The sequence below is a fragment of the Rattus norvegicus genome, chromosome 2 (assembly GCF_021556685.1).
Source record: "Rattus norvegicus strain SHRSP/BbbUtx chromosome 2, alternate assembly SHRSP_T2T, whole genome shotgun sequence".
In the NCBI taxonomy this organism is placed as follows: domain Eukaryota; kingdom Metazoa; phylum Chordata; class Mammalia; order Rodentia; family Muridae; genus Rattus; species Rattus norvegicus.
The window spans coordinates 141,135,007-141,155,582 of NC_141535.1; the positions used below are offsets into that span (position 1 = coordinate 141,135,007).

The 20,576-nt window shown below is 41.4% G+C and overlaps 1 protein-coding gene across 8 annotated transcripts in view; it reads right to left on the reverse strand.

The window, feature by feature from the left end:
* The window catches only part of Nbea (neurobeachin), a 576,469-nt gene that overhangs the window by 101,620 nt on the left and 454,273 nt on the right, over positions 1 to 20,576 (reverse strand). For all 8 annotated transcript variants that reach the window (NM_001427608.1, XM_087626792.1, XM_087626788.1 and 5 more), the window contains 2 exon segments: positions 1,257 to 1,359; positions 1,645 to 1,762. In NM_001427608.1, coding sequence (NP_001414537.1) covers positions 1,257 to 1,359; positions 1,645 to 1,762 — 221 coding nt within the window.

The following is a 20,576-nucleotide window of genomic DNA, read 5'->3' on the forward strand; positions in this document are numbered from 1 at the left end:
AAGGAAGCAGTGAGAACCATGCGTCAGCTTAGATTCAATCAATGAGAACAAGCCTTACAAACCGCTCTCATTGTTTCTGATAGATTAAATGCATTTTTCTTTGTCTTGTATTTTTTATACATGCTTCATTATCTACTGATGTCTTGGTTTAATCTTGCCATTCTCCTCATGGATACCCGAGCATGTCCACACATGCCCACAAACTGCTGTATACTGGAAGGTGGAAGAGAGCATAAAGCATGGGGACTCTCGCTGGAGAGCACTTAGGAAAGCTTTTCGCTATGGTGCACTGAGCTGTGAGCTACAAGGTGAGGAAGCATAAATAAAACACAATCACTGTCTTTAGATGCCTGGTATCTACTCAGGGAAGACGGAAAAAGACTGGCCTTCCACACAGGAGTGGTCTGGGCTCATCTTTGGGGTTTAACAGTTTGTGGTGCACAACGCTGATTGGCTTTCTACTCAGAGACTGTTACTATAATCTTCTTTTTCTTCAGGGTGTATGTGGCAAGGAAACAGAGGTGTATTTTCCAAAGGCTCTAGAATGCAGGAACTCCCTGAGCAAACACTCCTACTGTTTTAGAGGTGTAAGGTCATCTCTTTGAGTTAAAGTCACTTGAGATAAAGTATACTGTAATGAGTAATTGTTATTCTCAATAATTCCAAAGATCTCTTGTTAACTTAATAATCAGTTATTTATATCTAGCATTTATGAAACCATAATCTATATGCTACTGCCTAGTACTTAACATAAATACCTTGAGAGGCTTTTGGTATGCTAGTACTATATAACTTTAACTAGAAAGATGTCTCTCTCTCTCTCTCTCTCTCTCTCTCTCTCTCTCTTTCTTCCTTTTCCTCCTTTCCCCCCTCCCACTTCTTTTTGGTTTTCTGAGACAGGGTTTCCAGGTTTACCCCTGTTTTTCCTGGAACTCATAGTATAGACCAGGCTGGCCTGCAACTCACAGAGACCCGCCTGTCTCTGCCTTCTGAGTGCAGTGGATTTGAGTAGATTAAAGGTGTATGCTGCCACTGCCTGGCTAAAGATGTCTTCTTTACATGTTATCTTTGACTGTAATCATTGTGATCATTGGAGACATGTTTAGTAAGTCTGCCCTAGCTATTCTTTAAATTCAGTGCAGTAGGATCCATAATGTCCTTCCCCATAAATAACCCACAGAGCAAGAGAGGTCCTTGATATTAGAAATTAATATATGCAAACAAACCACCGATAATGTATAGCTTGATATAATTACCTGGCTTGTGGCAAGCCATAGCTGGTCCCCACTCCAACCCGAGGCAAGCTGTAGACAACTTTTTTAACTGTTGCTTGGTCAGGAAAATTAAACATCACAGAGGCTGCAGCAGAAGAAAAGAAAGGGCTTTAGCAAACGACAGGAGAGATTACCCCTCAGGACACAGTATTCAAGGCCTGCAGTGGCTGATCTGTAATGGCAATGAGGCTTCATGGAAGTTTAGCCTGCTCTACAGTTTTGTCCAAGTGAACCCGAAACCAACATCTTCAAACATACTTGGCTGTGGTGATAGCACACAAACAAGAATACAGACAAGAATCAGTCAGTATCTGACATGCAAATGAGGGTCAAGGGTAAGCACATCTTTCAGGCTCCCTCAGAGACGTACTTCGGTTTGCCATAAACACCTCCAGTGCAGTGTTCTGCAGAAGGTAGCGCCTGGAAAACACAGCTCGGATTTCACTGAACATCCATTTCCCGTGAAGTCCTTCAGTGTACGCAAGAACCTAAGAGAAAGAGGTAAAAGAGTAACAATAAAGTAGGAATGTAAGATCTGGAGAATACTTTATGTAGAGTGCTGTATCAAATCCTAAAGGAGTTATGTTCTGCTTTCATGATATATCATGGTGCTGAAATCACCTGATACTGCACATCTGCATAATTCCCAGCTTTCTAAATTCTCTTGACTCAAGAAGAAACAAAGGATTAAAAAAATTATATATTCAAAATGACCCTGTGACTTAAACAGAAATTATCCTGTTGGTACTACCAAATCTTCATACTTCTTTCTCTTTCTCCTTCACTTCATGGAAACCAGTTAGCACTGTGTTCAGTTTTTCCTAACTGGTCTGAGCAAGTTTTTTTTTTTTTTTTCTGGTAAAAGGTGAGATAGCAGATGTTCCTAGGTTTGTAGGTTACATGTTACATGCTGTTACTGTTCAACTTCTCCCTGATAACCTGTCAACAGACATAGACAATGCAGAAGTTAAGGGCTGGATCCCAGTAAAACTTTCTTTACCCCAAAGTGGCTGCGTTTGAAATAAGAATGGAATTTGGCTTGACCTATGGTCTAGGTCAACCATAGCATTAGTCTATTTTTCCCAATTGCCTTGCAACTTTGGTAGGACATTTGATGAGGATAGACCTATAGGCAATTGAAACAGTAATAAAACACATCACAGGAGGCTGACCCTCTCCTGCCCTTCTTATCTGAATGGAGATGTAATAGATTTCATCATAGCCACACTGGAGAATCATTGGGTGGCTAGAACATGCAGAACATTCCACAGACCTAGACTGCCTGGTCCTCTTCCCAGATCAATTCACAGCTGATGAATTTATTTCAGAGTATATAAAGCACATTCTGCTTGATACACCAACACTGCTAACAACACATGAACATGTGTTCCTTGGATCTGTATCTCAACTTAAAGTTTGGTGAAAACAGAAAGTACTTTTTAAGTTTCACACACATTAGGTTTCTGTTGCTTTGAAAATAAGCTATGAAATTCTTTAATGGTTCTTTTAAGAAACAAATTGAATATATGTTTCTAATTTTGTTTAGGTGTGTGAGTGTACATATATATATATATTGGGTATACAGGATATATATATATTAATATGTGAATATATGGACATATATATGTGCATATGTTTGAGGTTGATGTTAGGTATCTTCTTCAATTGCTTTCTACTTGTTTTTGGAATTATTTGTATGTATGAATGTCTGTGTACCACCATGAGCATTCCTGGTATTTATAGAAGTCAGAAAAGGCAGTCAGATTATCTGAAGATGGAGTTATTTGGACTCTTGTGAACCACCATAAATGTCCTGGGTCCTCTGAAAAAGTGGCCAATGCTTTAACTACTAAGCTATCTCTCAGCCCCTTCACCTAACATATTGAGGTGGGGTTTCTCATTGAAGTTCAGGCTTGTCAATTCATCTATTCTGCATGCACAGCAAACAACCTCTTTTCTCTAATGTCCTAGCACTGTGACTGTTGCAATATACCACCATGTACAGTTCCCCACCAGACCCCCCATGTAGTTGCTACAAGGAGCTAAAGTTAGGTTCTCATGCTTGTGTGGCAAGAATGTTTTGATCGAGCACCCTCTGGGCCCCGTTTCCAGTTTTTAACTTGGTCTGAGTCATCCTAAGGCCAGGTCTTCAGAGGTTGTTGCGTGTGTTTGAGTCCTGAGACATTCTGAATCATTCTTGCTAAATCTCGGCTCTGCCATTTGCTAACTTTAGATCTTAGGGAAATTACATGACTCCATTGGACTTTTGTCTCTGAAAAGGTGGTGACAATAATAGCTGTCACTGGTTACTTTAAGAACCAGTGAACATGGAGGGCCAGCTCTATGAAGTTTTTCCTCACATGACAACTTCTCTCAGTTTCTAAATGCAAAACTTCTTTTCATGTATTTTACAAAATGCTAACGAAGGGGATTCACTGCATGTTTACTCAGGTAACATAACCAGCTGCACTTCTGAATTTTATACACCAGGGTAGATTTTTAACAGAATAGAGAAAAGGAAGAATACAAGATTGCCAACATCATTTGTGTGTGTTAAGTAACAAATATCTTAAGAAAGTTGAAAACTGCATATGATTATTTAATACCTGCATACAATTATTTCATTATGAAAAAATAATTAAGAGCACTGCAATTCAAACAGTCAAATGAATGGTAATTTCATGTGAAGTCTCTGCTGGGCCCCTCATATTAATCCTGGTATGCTATGGAGACAGTTTCATTACTGTGCTTGGGTGTACATCTTGTACAACCAGACATAGCTATGTTTTCACTCCTGTCTGTTCATAGGAACTGTGTTATGAAGAACGTTTACTCAAAAAGGTAACTGGAAAAACAAACTAGACTGAATTTATAGTCTTTTGGGTCCACCTTAATCCTTCACTACTTGCTCTGTTAAGATGAATTTATGCCCTTTAAATATGTTCCCTCTACTAGGTTGCATGATATAAGGCTAATCAGAAGGCACCAAGCAGCTACATGAAGCTTGCTTCCTGTGCTGCACTCCTTCAGTACTGCCTGGTCTCTGTGCCAGCTACTGAGGTACACAACAATCATCTGAGCCCACTGGTCAGCAGTTTCCAAGGACTTCCAACCCTAGCAGTTCTAGAGCAGCTTCTCTGGTGAGGACACACTAGGAACAGCTTTATCAACTCTTTGGAGGGAAGAAGAGGAAGGAGGAAGAGGAAGAGGGGGGGAGGGGGAGGAGGAGGATGCTAGGTAGTGGACTGCTCTAGCAGGACCCTTGTGTCTGTGGCATTCAGGAAGCTACCTCGTGGCAGAAAGGCCTCATCTTAGACTTCTAAAGCAGGCCAAGATATTCTTCCTTTCTATATGCAGAATTCCCATTCTTCTTAGAATTTTCTTTATTTCTTAATAGTCATTCCCTGGTGGCTTTCATTTCTTGTTTTGATTACAATTATTTACATTGCTCTTCAGCCATATTCATTGTTAAGTGGTTTCTCTCCACTGTCTGGATTCAAAGGGTTCCTAAAAGGCTGCAGGGAGGTTATTCAGTGAGATTTTAGACACAGGGGTGGGGTGGGGGTGACTGTGTGACGAGGAATAGAAGGCTCTGTGCACATGGAGGCAGAGTGGTCAGATGGGACACTACTAGGCATGTGATGAGGAGTTTAAATCTATTGGTGTGCATTTCAGAAATATAAAGGAATATCATTTATAGTCAAGTGAATGCTGAGTTTATGGCATGTTTCTATAAAAATCTGGGCGCTGAGCCCAGATCTGAAATCTGAACTGATACAATAAAGTTGTCCATGTATACCTACACTTGTTACATAACGCTATCTAACTTTTAGGACCTTCTATTGCAGTGCTTCGACCTGCTCTCCTTCTAGCCTGAGATATTCTCCTGCGTCATTCAAGTACTTTTATGAGCACTTGAGGTTTCTGGTTGTTTTCTTCAAGTCAACTTTCCCATATGCTGTGACTGCGTCGTCCTGCTTCTGCAAAGTAGCTGGTATATTACAAAACCTAATCACTGATAACTAGTTCATTTGCTTTCGTTTCCTCAAAACAAAATAAATATGAAGTTCTTTACATTCTATAGGTCAGAAAAATGAGCAGTAAAGCATCTTGATCCCAAATCTTATGCAATCTCGTCATTTTTTAAAAATGGCCTCTAACTGCTTTAAGTGTTTGATATACAAAAGAAAAGAGAAAAAGACTATTCTAACCTGTTCCCTAAGGTCATCCTCATTCACCTGAGCGCTGAAGCACACAGGAAGCAGGATGAACACGGACTTGTAAACCACCTACTCAAATGTATGCTTAACACACATTATCTGGTGATCATGTTGATCGTAGGGCTGATGTGCACTCATGTGTATCAGACATGGACAACATTGTCAGAAACACGAACAGAGCTGTCAAATCAGTTTTGTCTTTTCCTTTCCTTCAGAGGCAGCTAATACTGTGCAAGTTAAAAGTTCTTGTTTAGTGACGGCCTCACCGACCTTAGGTCACCTAATACATACATTAGGATGTGCAGCACATGTACTTCCTCTGGGGATAGGGAAAACACAGGTCACCAAGTTGGGTAGTAGCTGCTGTTAAGAACAACAACTGAAATGCCACAAAGGTTGGATGTGTCCTTCTCAGTGCTTATGTTTTGTTGACATTTCCAGTTTCAACAGTTTAATTACAGGGCTTGTAATTCAACATTAAGTTACAGGTTGCCATTACTTTTATAATTCCACATAAATTACGAATGGTTCCAGATTGTAGCAAATATATTCAAGACAACAGTTCCAAAGAAATCTCAGGTTTTTGTCCCCACATGAGGACATATGCTCTCCCTCCATCTGTCAGCAGAACGGGGAGACTCCCCGCCTGGAAGAAAAGCACAAGTGGGCATGGAAGGAGCTGCCCCAAAGTGCTGGCTGGCGTGACATCCTCTCCAGCTTGTCACGCCTGCTCTGGTGATGCTTCTCCCCAGCAGATGCAAGGAGAAATAAGAGATGCCAGTTCTGCCCTATTTCATTTTCCTAGCGTCGGTCTCTTACTAAGAATACAAAGGAGAATAAGGGCTGCTGCTGAGGGACTCTCAAACACAGGGCACTCGAGACAGTGACTGAGAGATGAGGAGGGGACACGTTGATGGTGGATTTAAAAATCCCTTTCCAAGACAAAGGTCTTCTCAATTGTGTATTTTCAAGACAAACTGAATCCATTTGTCAACTTAAAGATACTTACAGTTAATCTTTGATGGTAGGCTAGTAGGTGATTTTAGCATATTCGTAAGAACACTGTGTAACATTTAAGAGTGTAATCTGACAATTCCTCTAAGCATGTGCACATGATGTTCATTACATTCTATTCAATGCTACTTTAATGGTTGCCCAAATACTTTGGTCATATATTGTACATAATGAAATTCATCTTGAAATATAAATTATTGAAATATATTTTCTACTAAGAACCCAACAAAAATCATTTATGCGTGATTACATCTCTTTTTTACAATAAAAATAAATTTTTCTCTCAAATTATCCCACACAGTTTCCCCTCCCCTGACTCCTCCCAGATCTTCCCCAACTCCTCTCTCCCCTTATAAGTTTTTAGCACATCTTAAAGAGAGAATCAATTATAATTCTCATAATTATTTCTGTAATTTTTGCCATTAGTAATATTCTCAATGCCAGTAATAAGTTGGCAGGCAACGGAGCTAGTCATATTACTGAGATGGATTTCTAATATTATTTCATATCTTGTTTAGTAATTAAAAATACATCCTAACAAAAGGTAAACAATGCTGTTATACCTCTGATTACTGCACAACTGTTGTCATGCCCATTATTGATACATGCTATAGGGCAGTTAGGTGTCAAAACACTAACTGTACTTGCAGAGTTTCTGTAGCCAACCCACATGGCTTTTTATATATTGATCTTTACCTGTATTTTACCAATTTTGAACATGCTTACCATAGATTTAAGTCTTCCCAAGGGTCTGCCCTGTTTCTAGTGGTAAACCTCAGATAGTTACATTTTTTTGATTCTTCAGTTTGCTTAAGATAAGAAATAGACAAGCTAATCTCTTGTGAGGTCAGATAAGATCACTCTTTTTAGAAAAGCACACTGGGAGTATTAAACAAAGGTTTTCACACTACTATAATTATCTCTACCTTCCTGTATTCATGTGCACGCATGTACACACACATACACGATCTCTGGTCCTAATCACAGCAATGACATCTTCAACAAATGCATAAAGAACCTCATACAATCCCTCACTGAACTAAAAGCTACTGCCTGTTTTCTTAGCTGTGACTTGTATTATAGATATTAGCCAAATTCATACCTCTCACCTCAAGGCCTAGGTCTAGAGCAAGAGCCACTGTGGCTGGTTCATCTGCAGTGAAGACTGTAAGGACACTTTCCCTGTCTAACTAGAGTATAGTTAGGCCTCATTTGTTCTGTCCATCTTCTTTTAGTGCTCTGCGTACTTCATGGTCATTTGGCTACTTTCACTGAACAGATACTATGAACTGACCAACATAAGTGACTGGTGAACAGCAGAGGCCCAGGAGAAAGGAAGGACATGGAGATTAATGAGGCACAGTGGGCTACGGGTCCAGGGTGCCAGCACAAGTGTTGTGAGGAGGGAACAGTAAAAGAGGGGTGGGAGCCAGATCAAGGGCTAGGTCAGGCAAATTATAAGGAGTTTGGGCCCTGGTCTGAGAACAATGGCATGCCATTTGAGGATTTTATACAAAGATGCCAGATCATTAAGTTAGCACTTCAGAAATCGTTGCTGTGACTACAGTGAAGAAGGGATCTTAATAGGAAAACAGGGAGTTTGTTCCAATAATATACATAAACAGTAGTCATTGTTAATTTAAAAATTATAAACTCATTCAAGAGAATGTGTTTGTGAGCTTTGCATTATCTTACATTGTGGCAAGCACTTTTTGCTGTCTTTATTATTCGCATCCTTCAAAACTGGTAGAGAGTGTGGGGTGGAGGCCTGCTGGGATTCTATTTATCCTATTACTCCTTACAGAGTCTACACTGGGCACCTCAATCACGTTGTTGAATGAAACACTTAGCTGTTTCATTTACAAAAATGATCAGAGCTGCAGGAATCTTCTGCAAAAGCACCATCTAAAGTGTGGCATAAGAAAGGGATGCTGGGAAAACTGTTTTGTTTTTGTCTGAGTCATGAATGTCCCCAGGTGGCTCTGTTTACTAATTTTTCTCAAAATTGGCAAACTCTAAAATCTTACATTTTTCTTTCTGCTGGTTTTTTTTGAATGTGGGCTGGGCAAAAGTTGTAAAGAAACTAAATTGTAGAAACTAGAATATTAACTTTTTTTGCAACATTCTGCATTGTGACACCTTTATAAATTCTTTATCTTTAGACATTCGACGTTTTTCTTCAATTTCAGATCTGAGTTTGCATGCTTTTTTTGAACAAATGTGGTCAGACTGCTCTTTAGACATTATCAATTGACAGGAAAGTTGTTTGGCCTTTTGAAAATGTATCAGGTGAGATCCTAATATAATTATTGTAACAGCCAAATTGTTCAATGTTTATCAAGCAGACAGAAAAGAGAATTGCTTTTTTGCTGGCTTTTCCATCTACTTATGCTATGATAGAACTTTTTCACAATTTACAACTTTTTGCTATGACATATTTAAATACATAAAAAAGTAAAAAGTGTCTAATGTTGTGAGAAATCTTAATATTTTTATAATTAGACTCATGCATCTCCCAGAGTTAGAATATGTTCAAGGGAACTTGCAAGAAACTGCACAAAACAGAAGCACCAATGTCTTCACAGATCTGGCCCACAAAGCTTCAAACATTAAACACCCTGCAACAAACACTTCGCCAACATATAGCATGGCTTCTGTGGATACTAACAGTGCTGTGAAATCCCACATTTATCCACCCTGAGCCTTCTGCCTGGCTCTGAAGCCAACCGTTCTGAATACTTTTCAGGTCCCCAATGTGCCATGTTGTCACACTTCAGTGCCCCTGCACATAATGTTTCTTCTGCCTGCCAATCCCTCACTGTTGTGTTCTGTTCATCAACTGCCATTAACGATTAAACTCAAAGGATCTACTGCTCCTTCTGAGAGCCCCACGCCACCTCTTCATAACAAAGCAAACCACCATAACTGTTGGCTTACTTGGTGTGTCTTTACCACCTGTGACGCTACAACTCACTGAAGACAGAAATTTTCAATGAATCTCATTATTTACTGGTACTTGATGGTCATGTTAAAGCAGAAGCTACCCAAGACATAAGTTATTAACATTACTAATAAATCATGAATACTTTAGCTGATCTGTATTTAATAAAACATATGTTCAGAAACGTAACTTTTAACAAATTTTATTATACTTACTCACTTTGTGTTATATGTGTTCTGTCTACATGCATGTTTGTGCACCATGTGTTTGCTGGGTCTCTGTGTGAGTCAGAAGAGGACACTGGATCCCTTGAAAATGGAGTTCGGGGTGTTTGTAAACTACTATGTTTGTGGTGGGAAATAAATGTGGACCAGTTGCAAGAGCAACAAATGCTCTTAATTGATAAACTATCTCTTCTGTCCCTAACAAAGTTCTTAATAAATATGGCCTATAACAATTTAAACCACTCAATAGGGGGTCCCATCTTGAGCTACATATGGTGGCTTATAATTTCAATGCTTGGAAGACAATGGTAGCAACTCACAGGTTTTTAACTCCTAAGCTAGCTTGAGCGACACAGGGAGATTCTTCCATGAACAGACATACAAGAATTAGTTTGGGGATTTAGGGCAGTAATAGAGGACTTTATTAACACCCTCAAGGCCCTGAGTATAATCCCTAGAACTGTGAAAAGAAGCAAACACACAAGCAACATCCAAAGTTCCTAGACTGACTCCAAGTTTATTTTAGACTGTACTGGGCAGGACACGGATGTTTCTCCTTTCTAAGGTTGTGGTGGCTATTCTTGGTTTTCTACTTGACTATATTTGCAATTAACTAAAACCCAAGTTTCTGGGCACATCTGTGAAGGATTCTTTTTTCTTAAGTCATTTTAAGTGGGAAGACCCGCTTTTAATCTGGATCTTTTGGGTTGGGAAGATCACCTTTAATCCGGGCCACAACTTCTAATGGCAACCTATATAAAGAACATGAAAGAAGAAAGCATTTGATCTTTGCCTGACTGCTCTCATTGGCCAAGTCCATGCCTTCACTGACATTAGAGCCTACTTCTTTGGGAAGCTAATGTATACTGAAGACCAGTTGAGACATCCAGCCTCATGGAATGAACTACTGGGTTCTTGAACTTTCCGTTGATAGACAGTCATTGTTGGACTATCTGGACCACAGCCTGAGTCTGTGTCTTGTTTCTTTAGAGATACCTGACTAATACGGATGTTCCTTCATATTGGGTTTACATAGCAGCAAACCCACAATCATGGCTACAGTAAAAGGAACTAGGATGGACAATTCATATAAAGGCAGTTGTCTTAATAGGAAACTTAGGATTCATGTCTGTGAAAACCCTGTCCAGAGTTACACTATCATGAGTATTAGATAATCTCTCTTGACAATCTGAATGTGAGGTATTCAAAGACACACACACACACACACACACACACACACGCACACGCACACGCACACGAGAATGGGAAGGAGCCAAAAGCAGCAAGAAGACAGTTAGCAGCAGCCACAGGGCAGTGAGTATTCAGAGGAGCAGGAGCCAAGACAGATGAGATGGGTCTTGGTACATGTATTCTGTCTACCGCTCTAGGTGCATCTGATGACACTTAGCCCTCCTTGCTCTAGCCACATGGGCTTGTTTTCTGCCTCTCTGACATGCCAGGCTGTCTCTTATGACCAAAAAACATGCCTGTCCCTCCTCTCCTAGGAGCATCTTCCCTCTCTTCTTTGCCTGGTTCATTTCTCATTTGCCTGTTGTAGTTTTTTCAGCTGACTGGTCTAACGACTTGTAATTTCTCAACTGTATGCTATCAAAGCAGCATGCATGAGTTCTTTCCACAGCATGTACCCAAAGAAAATGTTGTGAACTGATTACATATTTTATCAATGGCATCTCTTTCAAACTTAAGACCATGTATTTCTCCTTATTACTGCATTGCTATTACAATGCCCCGCACAGTGCTGAAGCTCAGTAAAAATGTTTTTGTTGGATTATTAAGTATATATGGAGTCAGTATGTGGTTAGAAAACAACAGAGTGCACGTATCATTTTAATGTCACTTGCCTCCTATGGTTGTACAAACAAAACATTTTACAATTTAGTTAGTAGCTATTAATTTTTGTTTTATTTTACTTTGTAATATTTTTATGAAAATAAAGTAGTTTATATTGGAGCTTTAGTGACATTTCAGTTTTAATAATGTCCCATAAAAATGTCTACTTGTAGGCTAGTGAGATGACTCGGTGGGTAAAGGTGCTTGCAGCCAAGCCCTTTGACTGAGTTTGATTCCCAGTGTCACATGGGAGACGTAGAAAACCAACCCTTGCAAGTTGTTCTCAAACTTCAACACACACACACACACGCACACACACGCGCACGCATACACGCACACACGCACACACACGCGCACACACATACATGCACACACACGTACGCACACACACATGCACGCATACACGCACACACACGCACACACACCACACACACACGCACGCACGCACACACCACACACGCACGCACACACACATACATGCACACACACGCACGCACGCACGCACACACATGCACACACGCACACGCGCACACACGCGCACATGCACACACACACGCACACACACCTACATGCACACACACATGCACGCACGCACACACACGCGCGCACACACACGCACACACATGCACACACACGCACACGCGCACACACGCATGCACACACACACAAACACACACGCACACACTCACCCATACACGCACACACACGCACACACACACCACACACACGCACGCACACACACACATACACCACACACACGCGCACACACACACACACGCACACATGTGCGCACACACATACGTGCACATACACACACACACACACGCACGCACACACACACATACACCACACACACGCGCACACACACACACGCACACACGTGCGCACACACATACGTGCACATACACACACGCACACGCACGCACGCACACACACACACCCCACACACGCACGCACGCGCGCACACACACATACATGCACACGCACGCACGCACACACACACACGCGCACGCATACATGCACACACATGCACACACACACACACGTGCGCACACACACACACCACACACACGCGCGCGCACACACACATGGACACACACGCGCGCGCACACACACACACACATGGACACACACGCGCGCACGCACACACATACATGCACACACACACACACACACGCACAAACACACACGCACACACACGCACGCACACACACACGCACATGCACGCGCGCGCACGCACACACGCTTGCACGCGCACGCACACACGCGCGCACACGCACACACACACGCACGCACGCACACACATCAAATAAACATGTGTAATTTACAAAAAGGAATTTCCTACCTGAATCTTACTGCGTCTCCTCGGAGGAAACTGCTGTAACACCAGAACCCACTCCCACCATTGCCATTAAACTACTCTTAAAACCGATCATGTCAGATGTGTCCTCTTCCTCCCACACCTGCGTTAGGGCATTCATCCCAGAGACAGAGGAGATGAGGAAAATGTCCCTGTGGAGAAGGAACTAATGTAATCCTCCTTCTCAGGATATCCCTGAGGTGATACTAAGTTCAGAAGTGCTGATGCCCTCAGTATGAGAAACAAGAAAGGCCATCAGCCCAGCATGACAGAGTGGAGAAAGTCTGTGAGGCTGAGAAAAGCAGGAAGCTCAGCCAGCCTGGGAGATCTCTGAGTTCTAGGACTTGTTCACTCAGCTTGCTGTCATATACTAATGTCACTGTACATGTTTATATGTCCCACATCCAATTATCTTTCTCTAATATGGACTTCTGAATTAGGAAATCTGTACAGAAAGAGGACACCAAGTCTGTTTTTTGACTTAAGCTTCATGCTTTGCTCTTTACAGAAAGAAAAGAGTCTCTGTGTATCAGTTTAATTCTCCATAAACATAAAAATGCACTGGACAATGAAATCTACCCAAACTTTAAAATAAGCAGGTATGTTCTATAATAGTTCTTGCTTGCTTGGGAAATTCCTACCAGTAACATCTGCTGCTGAAAGCAGCATTTACCCAATCTACCATCTACCAAGTGCCTACAAAGTAGGCACCTGGCTCACCAGGAAACAGGACAAGATGGAAAGACTTTTCTTTTGTGTAGAGGTAATTAGCAGATGAAGGTGCTTTAATACAAATTGAGTTGAGAGTTTGTGAAGTGTATTTGCTCATAACAACCTCACTCTTAGGCCTTGACAGTTTATGTAAGAGGTTCCCAGGTGAATTCTTTCTCTTACCATCGGTGGTATGCTGGCTCCACTCTCCTGGCAAGAGCGGCTACCGTGAGAAACAGCCTGGAAGTAAGAGAACTCATATCCTATACATAGAGTCTTACTTGCTCATGTTGGTGGGCTAATGTAGTTCTTTTCCTGAGACAGGAGCTGTAGGTAAGAACTTGGGCTTTATCCAGTACTTGTAACAATTTTCTACCAACAGTTTCTCCTCATTCATCATGAGAATGCTATGGGTACTAAACTAGTAACACAGCTGTCCCCAGCTGGCAGGGTGGCACAGTGAGGTGCTCCATGCTGTACTGAGGAAGGAACTCAAAGGTCTTCCCCATCAGAACCTCAAAGACAGTCAGCAACCTGGGAGGGGGAGGAGCAGTTTGTCCTTTCCCAGGCTGCCATGCTCAAATCTAAAGCTTCTTTTGGACTTCTTCAGTGTAATTAGCTCTGTTATCTCTTGGAGTATTTTCCCATATATTACTCGATAGATGATATTCAGAAGTATATCTGTCATATGTGAAGATTAATCTTTAAAAGCATATTCTCCTTCAACTAGAGACAGTTAATTTGGCTCCTGAATTTCCTATGGGTTTTGTACTTTTGCTCCCAGTTCTCCAGATGTGAAGGTGACAGACTGTTTAAGAAACACCCTTTGGGGCTGGAGAGATGGCTTAGCAGTTAAGAGTACTGACTGCTCTTCCAGAGGTTCTGAGCTCCGTTCCCAGCAACCACACCGTGGCTCAGCCATCTGTAATGGGATCCGATGCTCTCTTCTGGTGTGTCTGAAGACAGTGACAGTATAGTCACATATACAAAATAAATAAATCTTTAAAAAGAAAAGAAAAAAACACCTATTGATCTTTGCTGTGCATGAATGTCACTCAGGATACTTGTAGGATGAGAAAACAGAATTGTAACTTGGAGGTGACGAGTCCAGGCCTGACTGTGCTGACACAGCTTACTGTGCAACCCTTAGCCAGGAATAAGTCCTCTGTCCTTCGGCAATGCCTTCCAGCATCACACAGGAGTTGTGCATCAAGCACAATCTACTAGGGTGAGAATCTACCACGTTCCAGGAACTAATTTGATACTGGGCATGGTGGTAAACAAGGCAGAGAGATCCCTCCTTTCACTCCGCCTGTGCCTTTATCTGCAAGACAGGAGAGATGCACCTTTCTGGCTTGCTGAAGGAATGAAATGAGCCTTTATGCAGTGTTCTTATCACAGGGTTGTTTGCTGTAAGGCAGTGCTTCCTGAGACACAAGGCCTTCGAGAGCACTCACTGCAGAAAAGACACAGAGAAACTCTGACTTCAAACTCAGTTCCCAGTGAGTGTGAGCTCTGGGGAGTTCTGGGATCCTGCTGAGGCAGAAAAATAACAAAGCCCAGGATTCTATCTATATTCTGGGAGGAATGCTGTGGGAGCTGTCTACACTTTATGAGGATAAACCTGAGATCTTAATTAAGACAGAAGCAAGCAATGGAAGCTTCACTTCAGACGGGTGCAGAAGGAAAGGAGAGGAGATGTGGACTGACTGTGCTTTCAGACAAAGTGAGAAAGTCTTGGTAAAGTCCTAGATGACCTAGAGGTGCTGCAGGCATCCTGAGGAAGTGATGCCATGGGCTATCTCTAGATAGATTATGGCACTCAAACAAATGTGAGAAAGGTAAGTGTTCAGTCACATGGACATTGGATGGGACCATATCACTCTGCTACTACTCTTAGAGGCAGGAGTTTCTGCAAAGGAAATGTGGTAACAAAACCTATTATCCCATCCACACATGGAAAGACTGCCAGTAAATAAATTTAAACAAATCTCCATTGATATGAACAAGCCTCCTCTATAGCACCGTTTTCTTCCCACACAAAGCTATTTCGGTGTCCTACTCAGACGCCATGCTTGTGTGGACTAGCTTCCTTCTGAATGGTCTGGTGTGTGGCAACTCCACAGTACACTCACCCCACAGATGTTTCTCCAGAATCATAAATTCTTTAGAAGATAAATCAAAATGTACACCAGCAACACCTACATCATGAATTCATTTATGAAAAATTAGGCCAATTTGGCAATTCTGTGGTGTAAGAACATGTGTTAATACATTTAACTAATCATATTTCCAGTAAGGTTGTGCCAGAACTTTGTACTAAAAAAAATCATTGACATTTCTTTACGTCAGAGCTGAGTGGTTCTCATTGAGTAGATGGGTATTTTAAATGGTACTCAAGCTTTGAAATGATGCTACTATAATTTAGGTGGGCATTCCATAGAGAAATGGCAAAGTTGGTGTGAAAAATGATGGTGCATGTATATATATAAAAGTGTCTATTTTACTTTATTACACTATATTACAAAATAGGGACTTCTAATGGCCAGAAGGATGTATGTGCATGATTATTACACTATTTATAAATTACTTATTGTCATTCGGCCGTAAAAGGTGGCCTGAAAGGGGCACCCACAAGAAGGACAGATCTCTCTTACCTGAGTAAAGCACACACTACTCCATCTTCACACCACTGATTTACAACTCCTTTACTGAACCACAACGCCCCACAGGCTACACACACTTAGCTTGCTGTGCAAAAACAACCCTGTGTCTTGCATGGCTGGGTTGTGGGAATGGTACTATACACAAGAAACACTGGTGTGATCTATCCAAATCTAGGATACACAGGCAAGTGCTGTGACCCAGAAGTTTCCAAACTTGGTGTGTTATATGGGTTTGTATCTTCCCCGGACAAGCTAACTAAGTAGCAGTGTGGTTTTGTTCATAACAGCATCTCGTGGGCTAGCAGTCACCCCTGGGAGAGAGAGAATGCTTTGAATTACCTTATACAGTGAAGTTGAAGGCATTTTTTTTTAAAGAGAAAAGGAATACAAAGTTATAAAACACCCAAACTTTATTTATCAGAAGAAAAGTCACAGAGGATGCAAAGACAGAGTGTCTTCTTCTGGGCCCACTTAGGGTGAGTTTGCAAGCTCACACCAGCCTACAATCCTTGGCATCCCTCAGTTCTCACCAGGCCCTTGTGAGTGTGGCCTGAGCTGGGCTGCCCAGCTTAAATGAGCCCTGAACATCATCATAATTATACCTAATTCTGCTTCATGCTTTTTAAATTTAGTTCATAGTGTGCTCTTATGCCATTTTTAGGAATTCTGAGCAAAATATATTTAAAACATTTTAGAATTCACTGAATATACATGAAATGAACTAATTTTCCTCCCGATTAAAAAAAATAAAGAACTCCTAGTCTCTTGATTAAGGACTGATAAGCCTATGTGAGAATTTACAGCTGGCTCTCTCTGTGGGCCCCTTCACCCGATAAGGAAAAAATACTTTAATGCACTGTGAAATAAGAACTCTTGCCTCTGATAAATGCCCAAGTATCTAGGCACTGAAGGGTTCCCCAACAGTAAATCAATGCTAAAGGAAAATTATACGTCCTTCAACTTTTTCACTTCAAGATTGGCTCTTACGCAATATTAAAAAGAAAGTTTAATATGTGATAGCTGACAATTTCACACTAATCCCTGCTCTGCTCTACTCTGCACCCCTTCTCCCTCCTTTTTTCCTGAACTGAAGTCCAATAGACAGCAGGAGATGAGTCTTGGGTCTGCTACAAGCCATTCCAGCCTAATCGAATGGGTGTAAAAACATATATAAAAAGATGAAAGCGCTCTGCTTTACATATGGCAAAACACATCAGGGAGACTCTGAAAAGGGAAGTGAGACGTTCCATTCCGTAGGGGCAGGTTAGGTCTGATGCTAATGCCGGCTTAAGATGGTGACAGTCTGGAGCGGGGAGCCCGACCAGGCTGCTTTAATTTCTCCCTGGAATAGCTCTTGCCCAACCTTCTGCAACACATCAAAGTCTCTGGAGCTCAATTAAAATTGGATTATATTGAAATGCTCCATCTATGGGAGCTGTGTGCTCACTAACACTTTTCTCTCAGTAATACTCCAGATGACAGTTGCCCATCCCAATTTACACAGTTGTCATAGAGACGGGGAGGAGAGCAGTGGAGAAGCAGCACAAAGGAAAGGTAAGGGCTAGGGTTCCTGCGTTTCCTGGACCCCGTTTATTACACCAGTGACAGCATCCGAGACACGACATTATTACACTCTGTGTTTGTGCATGATATGAGAACAAAGACAGTCAATGCTGGCACTGGGATTAGGGAGCTGTGGTCAAGTGTTTTCAGCTTACTGAGAATTACCCTCCTTGTCTCTGCAGGCCAGAGGACAGAGTGTGGCTGGCAAGGCTAGGAAGTGCTGATATCTACTTTCTAGTTACAGCTATGACTAATACCTATAGAGAATAATCTTTAGGGTAAATATCTCTTTCCCTTCCAAATCCACCATTTAAAAGGGTTAAACGTGAGGTGGTGAAGATAGTAAACTATGACTGCCATACTGCTATGTTTTAAACACACACTGGATTTTGTCAAATATAATGAGCAGTGATGGGACCCAACACTGACAAAGAAATAAATTTCTAAATTTGGACTTGGAATTTATTTCTGTTTTTAATGACCAGGTGTCTATAATCCTTGCTAATTTCTCTCTGACACAAAAGCCCATCAGCCTAAGAAGAATACTGTCAGCTTCCTCAAAGCCTAGAGATGAACACAGCTTAAGTGTCTGGCAGTTCTAAAGAATGGTGTGCTTGGCAGTGTATCTGGCTAGAAATGATCAGATGTTCTCATGTATGTAGAATGTTTCTGGCTTTGTGGAAACTCTAACCTTTCCTGTAATTGACTTATTGCACTACTAGGACCGTTCTCTTCCCCCTGTGGAGGTCACCATGGCAATTGGCCAGCTACTGCCATTCTATGGAGTAGTACACTATTTTTCCTGTGTTAGGGCCTCCATAACTACAGTTCTTTTTCTCTTGGGAAGATGTGTTAGGACTGTGAAGCTGCAACAAGGCAGAGAGCACAAGTGCAGGCCAAGGGGGAAGGAAACAAGGATGTGTCAGAAAATCTAAATTTGTCAAAACAAGCTCTGGTTTAAACCAACAAGAAGGGCCCTATAGCTTGGGTCCTGACAAAGCACAGGGTATTTATTTATTTATTTATTTATTTATTTATTTATTTATTTATTTATTTATTTGCCCAGCTGTAGAAAATGCCATCTAATGAACCTATCTGGGGCGGCTGTCCCCATCCTGTCAGGCACGTCAGGAAATGACAAGCACTGGGGACAGGCTGCCGCCAGTCATAGACAGGCCTGCCAGCTGGAGAGTTCAGCCCGATCTAATCACATCACCAGAAAATAACTTTCATGCTTTCAGCTTGACAGGATGGACTTGAGGAAAAAAAACCTAGGATTGAAAACAATGCTTTTGTTTCGATTACTCTCAGTTTTGCACAGTAATGAGTGCCCAGTAACAGGCCCAATGAATGTTACTTTATAGTAATGCAAAAGAAGAAGTCATATCATAGAAAAAGGAATAAAATGATCACGTGGAGAACGTGGGCATAGAAAAAGGAAGGTCAAACCATCCTGGTGTCCTTTAATGCACAAGCCATATCACCTTGGAAATTCAACTGTTTTCAGTTCAGTTTATCGATACTCAATTGCTTGTCTGTAAAACAAAGCCTGCAAGGATGGCCAGCAGCAAGGCTGATTTCATCCTCCTGCATGAAGAGAGTAAGGAGAGAAAACTAGTATTTACATGTAACTGTGGTGAACACTTTGCTTTGGTGCTGTTGAGGAACAGATGTATCCACCAAGGACACAACACACTGGACCACTTTACCAGGGACTGGAGAGAAGTGGTGATGAAGATCTCATTTCAAGGAGACAACTTGCTGTCTCAGTATCCTGTAGCCATTGCATAGTTCTACTATGGTCACATGCAACTATCCAAAGCTGTTCATAACTTTGCGTGTGCTCACATATAAGCAAATAAAATAAGGTGTGTCATATTCAATTTAGCATTTTTGCAAAAAAAAACTATTTCCATAGGATAACTTCTGGTACTGACATCAAATCCCTAAGAGTCAAATACAATGCTCCAAGTGTATCTGTGTTGTATTATAGGGTATTATAAAGTCTCAGGAATTAAGACCTCTTTATTCTGATTATGACAAATAGATTCCAAACCACACTTCGACTGCATTTCAAATCCCACACTTTATCAAGCATTGTTTATTTGCAGTACACTCTTGACATGTCACCAGTACAGACACGGAGTTGTCATGTAGTGACTGTCACTCAAAGCACTGTCACCTCAGTCAGGTGGTATTTTTTTAAGTGGTGGTAACCAAGTCAGCCTCAAAGGGCTGCTGTAGTTTAGATGGCTATCTACAGGTGAATCCCAACTCAAAATTGGGATTACAGAAGAATATCCACGGCGGACAGTAAGTGGTATGGGGTATTCTTAAATGAGACAATAATCTTTACTTACCACATGGAAATCAGTCTAGAGAGAGAAGGGGATAGAGGTGAGCAGCTGCTTCCTGGGCATGAGCTACAGTGGGCTTGACCATGAACATAGGACTGGACCTTGACTGCTGTGCTGAGGTGATGAAGGTGAACAGTTCATATTTCCTTATACCAAGTGTTTCCAATGTATGATGATTTTATTCGAGCATCAATGTATAATTTTGTCATTAGCTTGCTCAGTGTGACTTTTTTGCAGCATTATTTAATTCATTTCAGTCATGTAGGAGCATGGAGAGCTCTGACCTACTGACCCCAATTTTCACTTAAAAAAACAAATATCCTTTTTGCAAAGTAAGACAATTTTTCTCTTGTCAACTTTGTTTTGAAGCATTAACCTTATTTCCAATATCCATG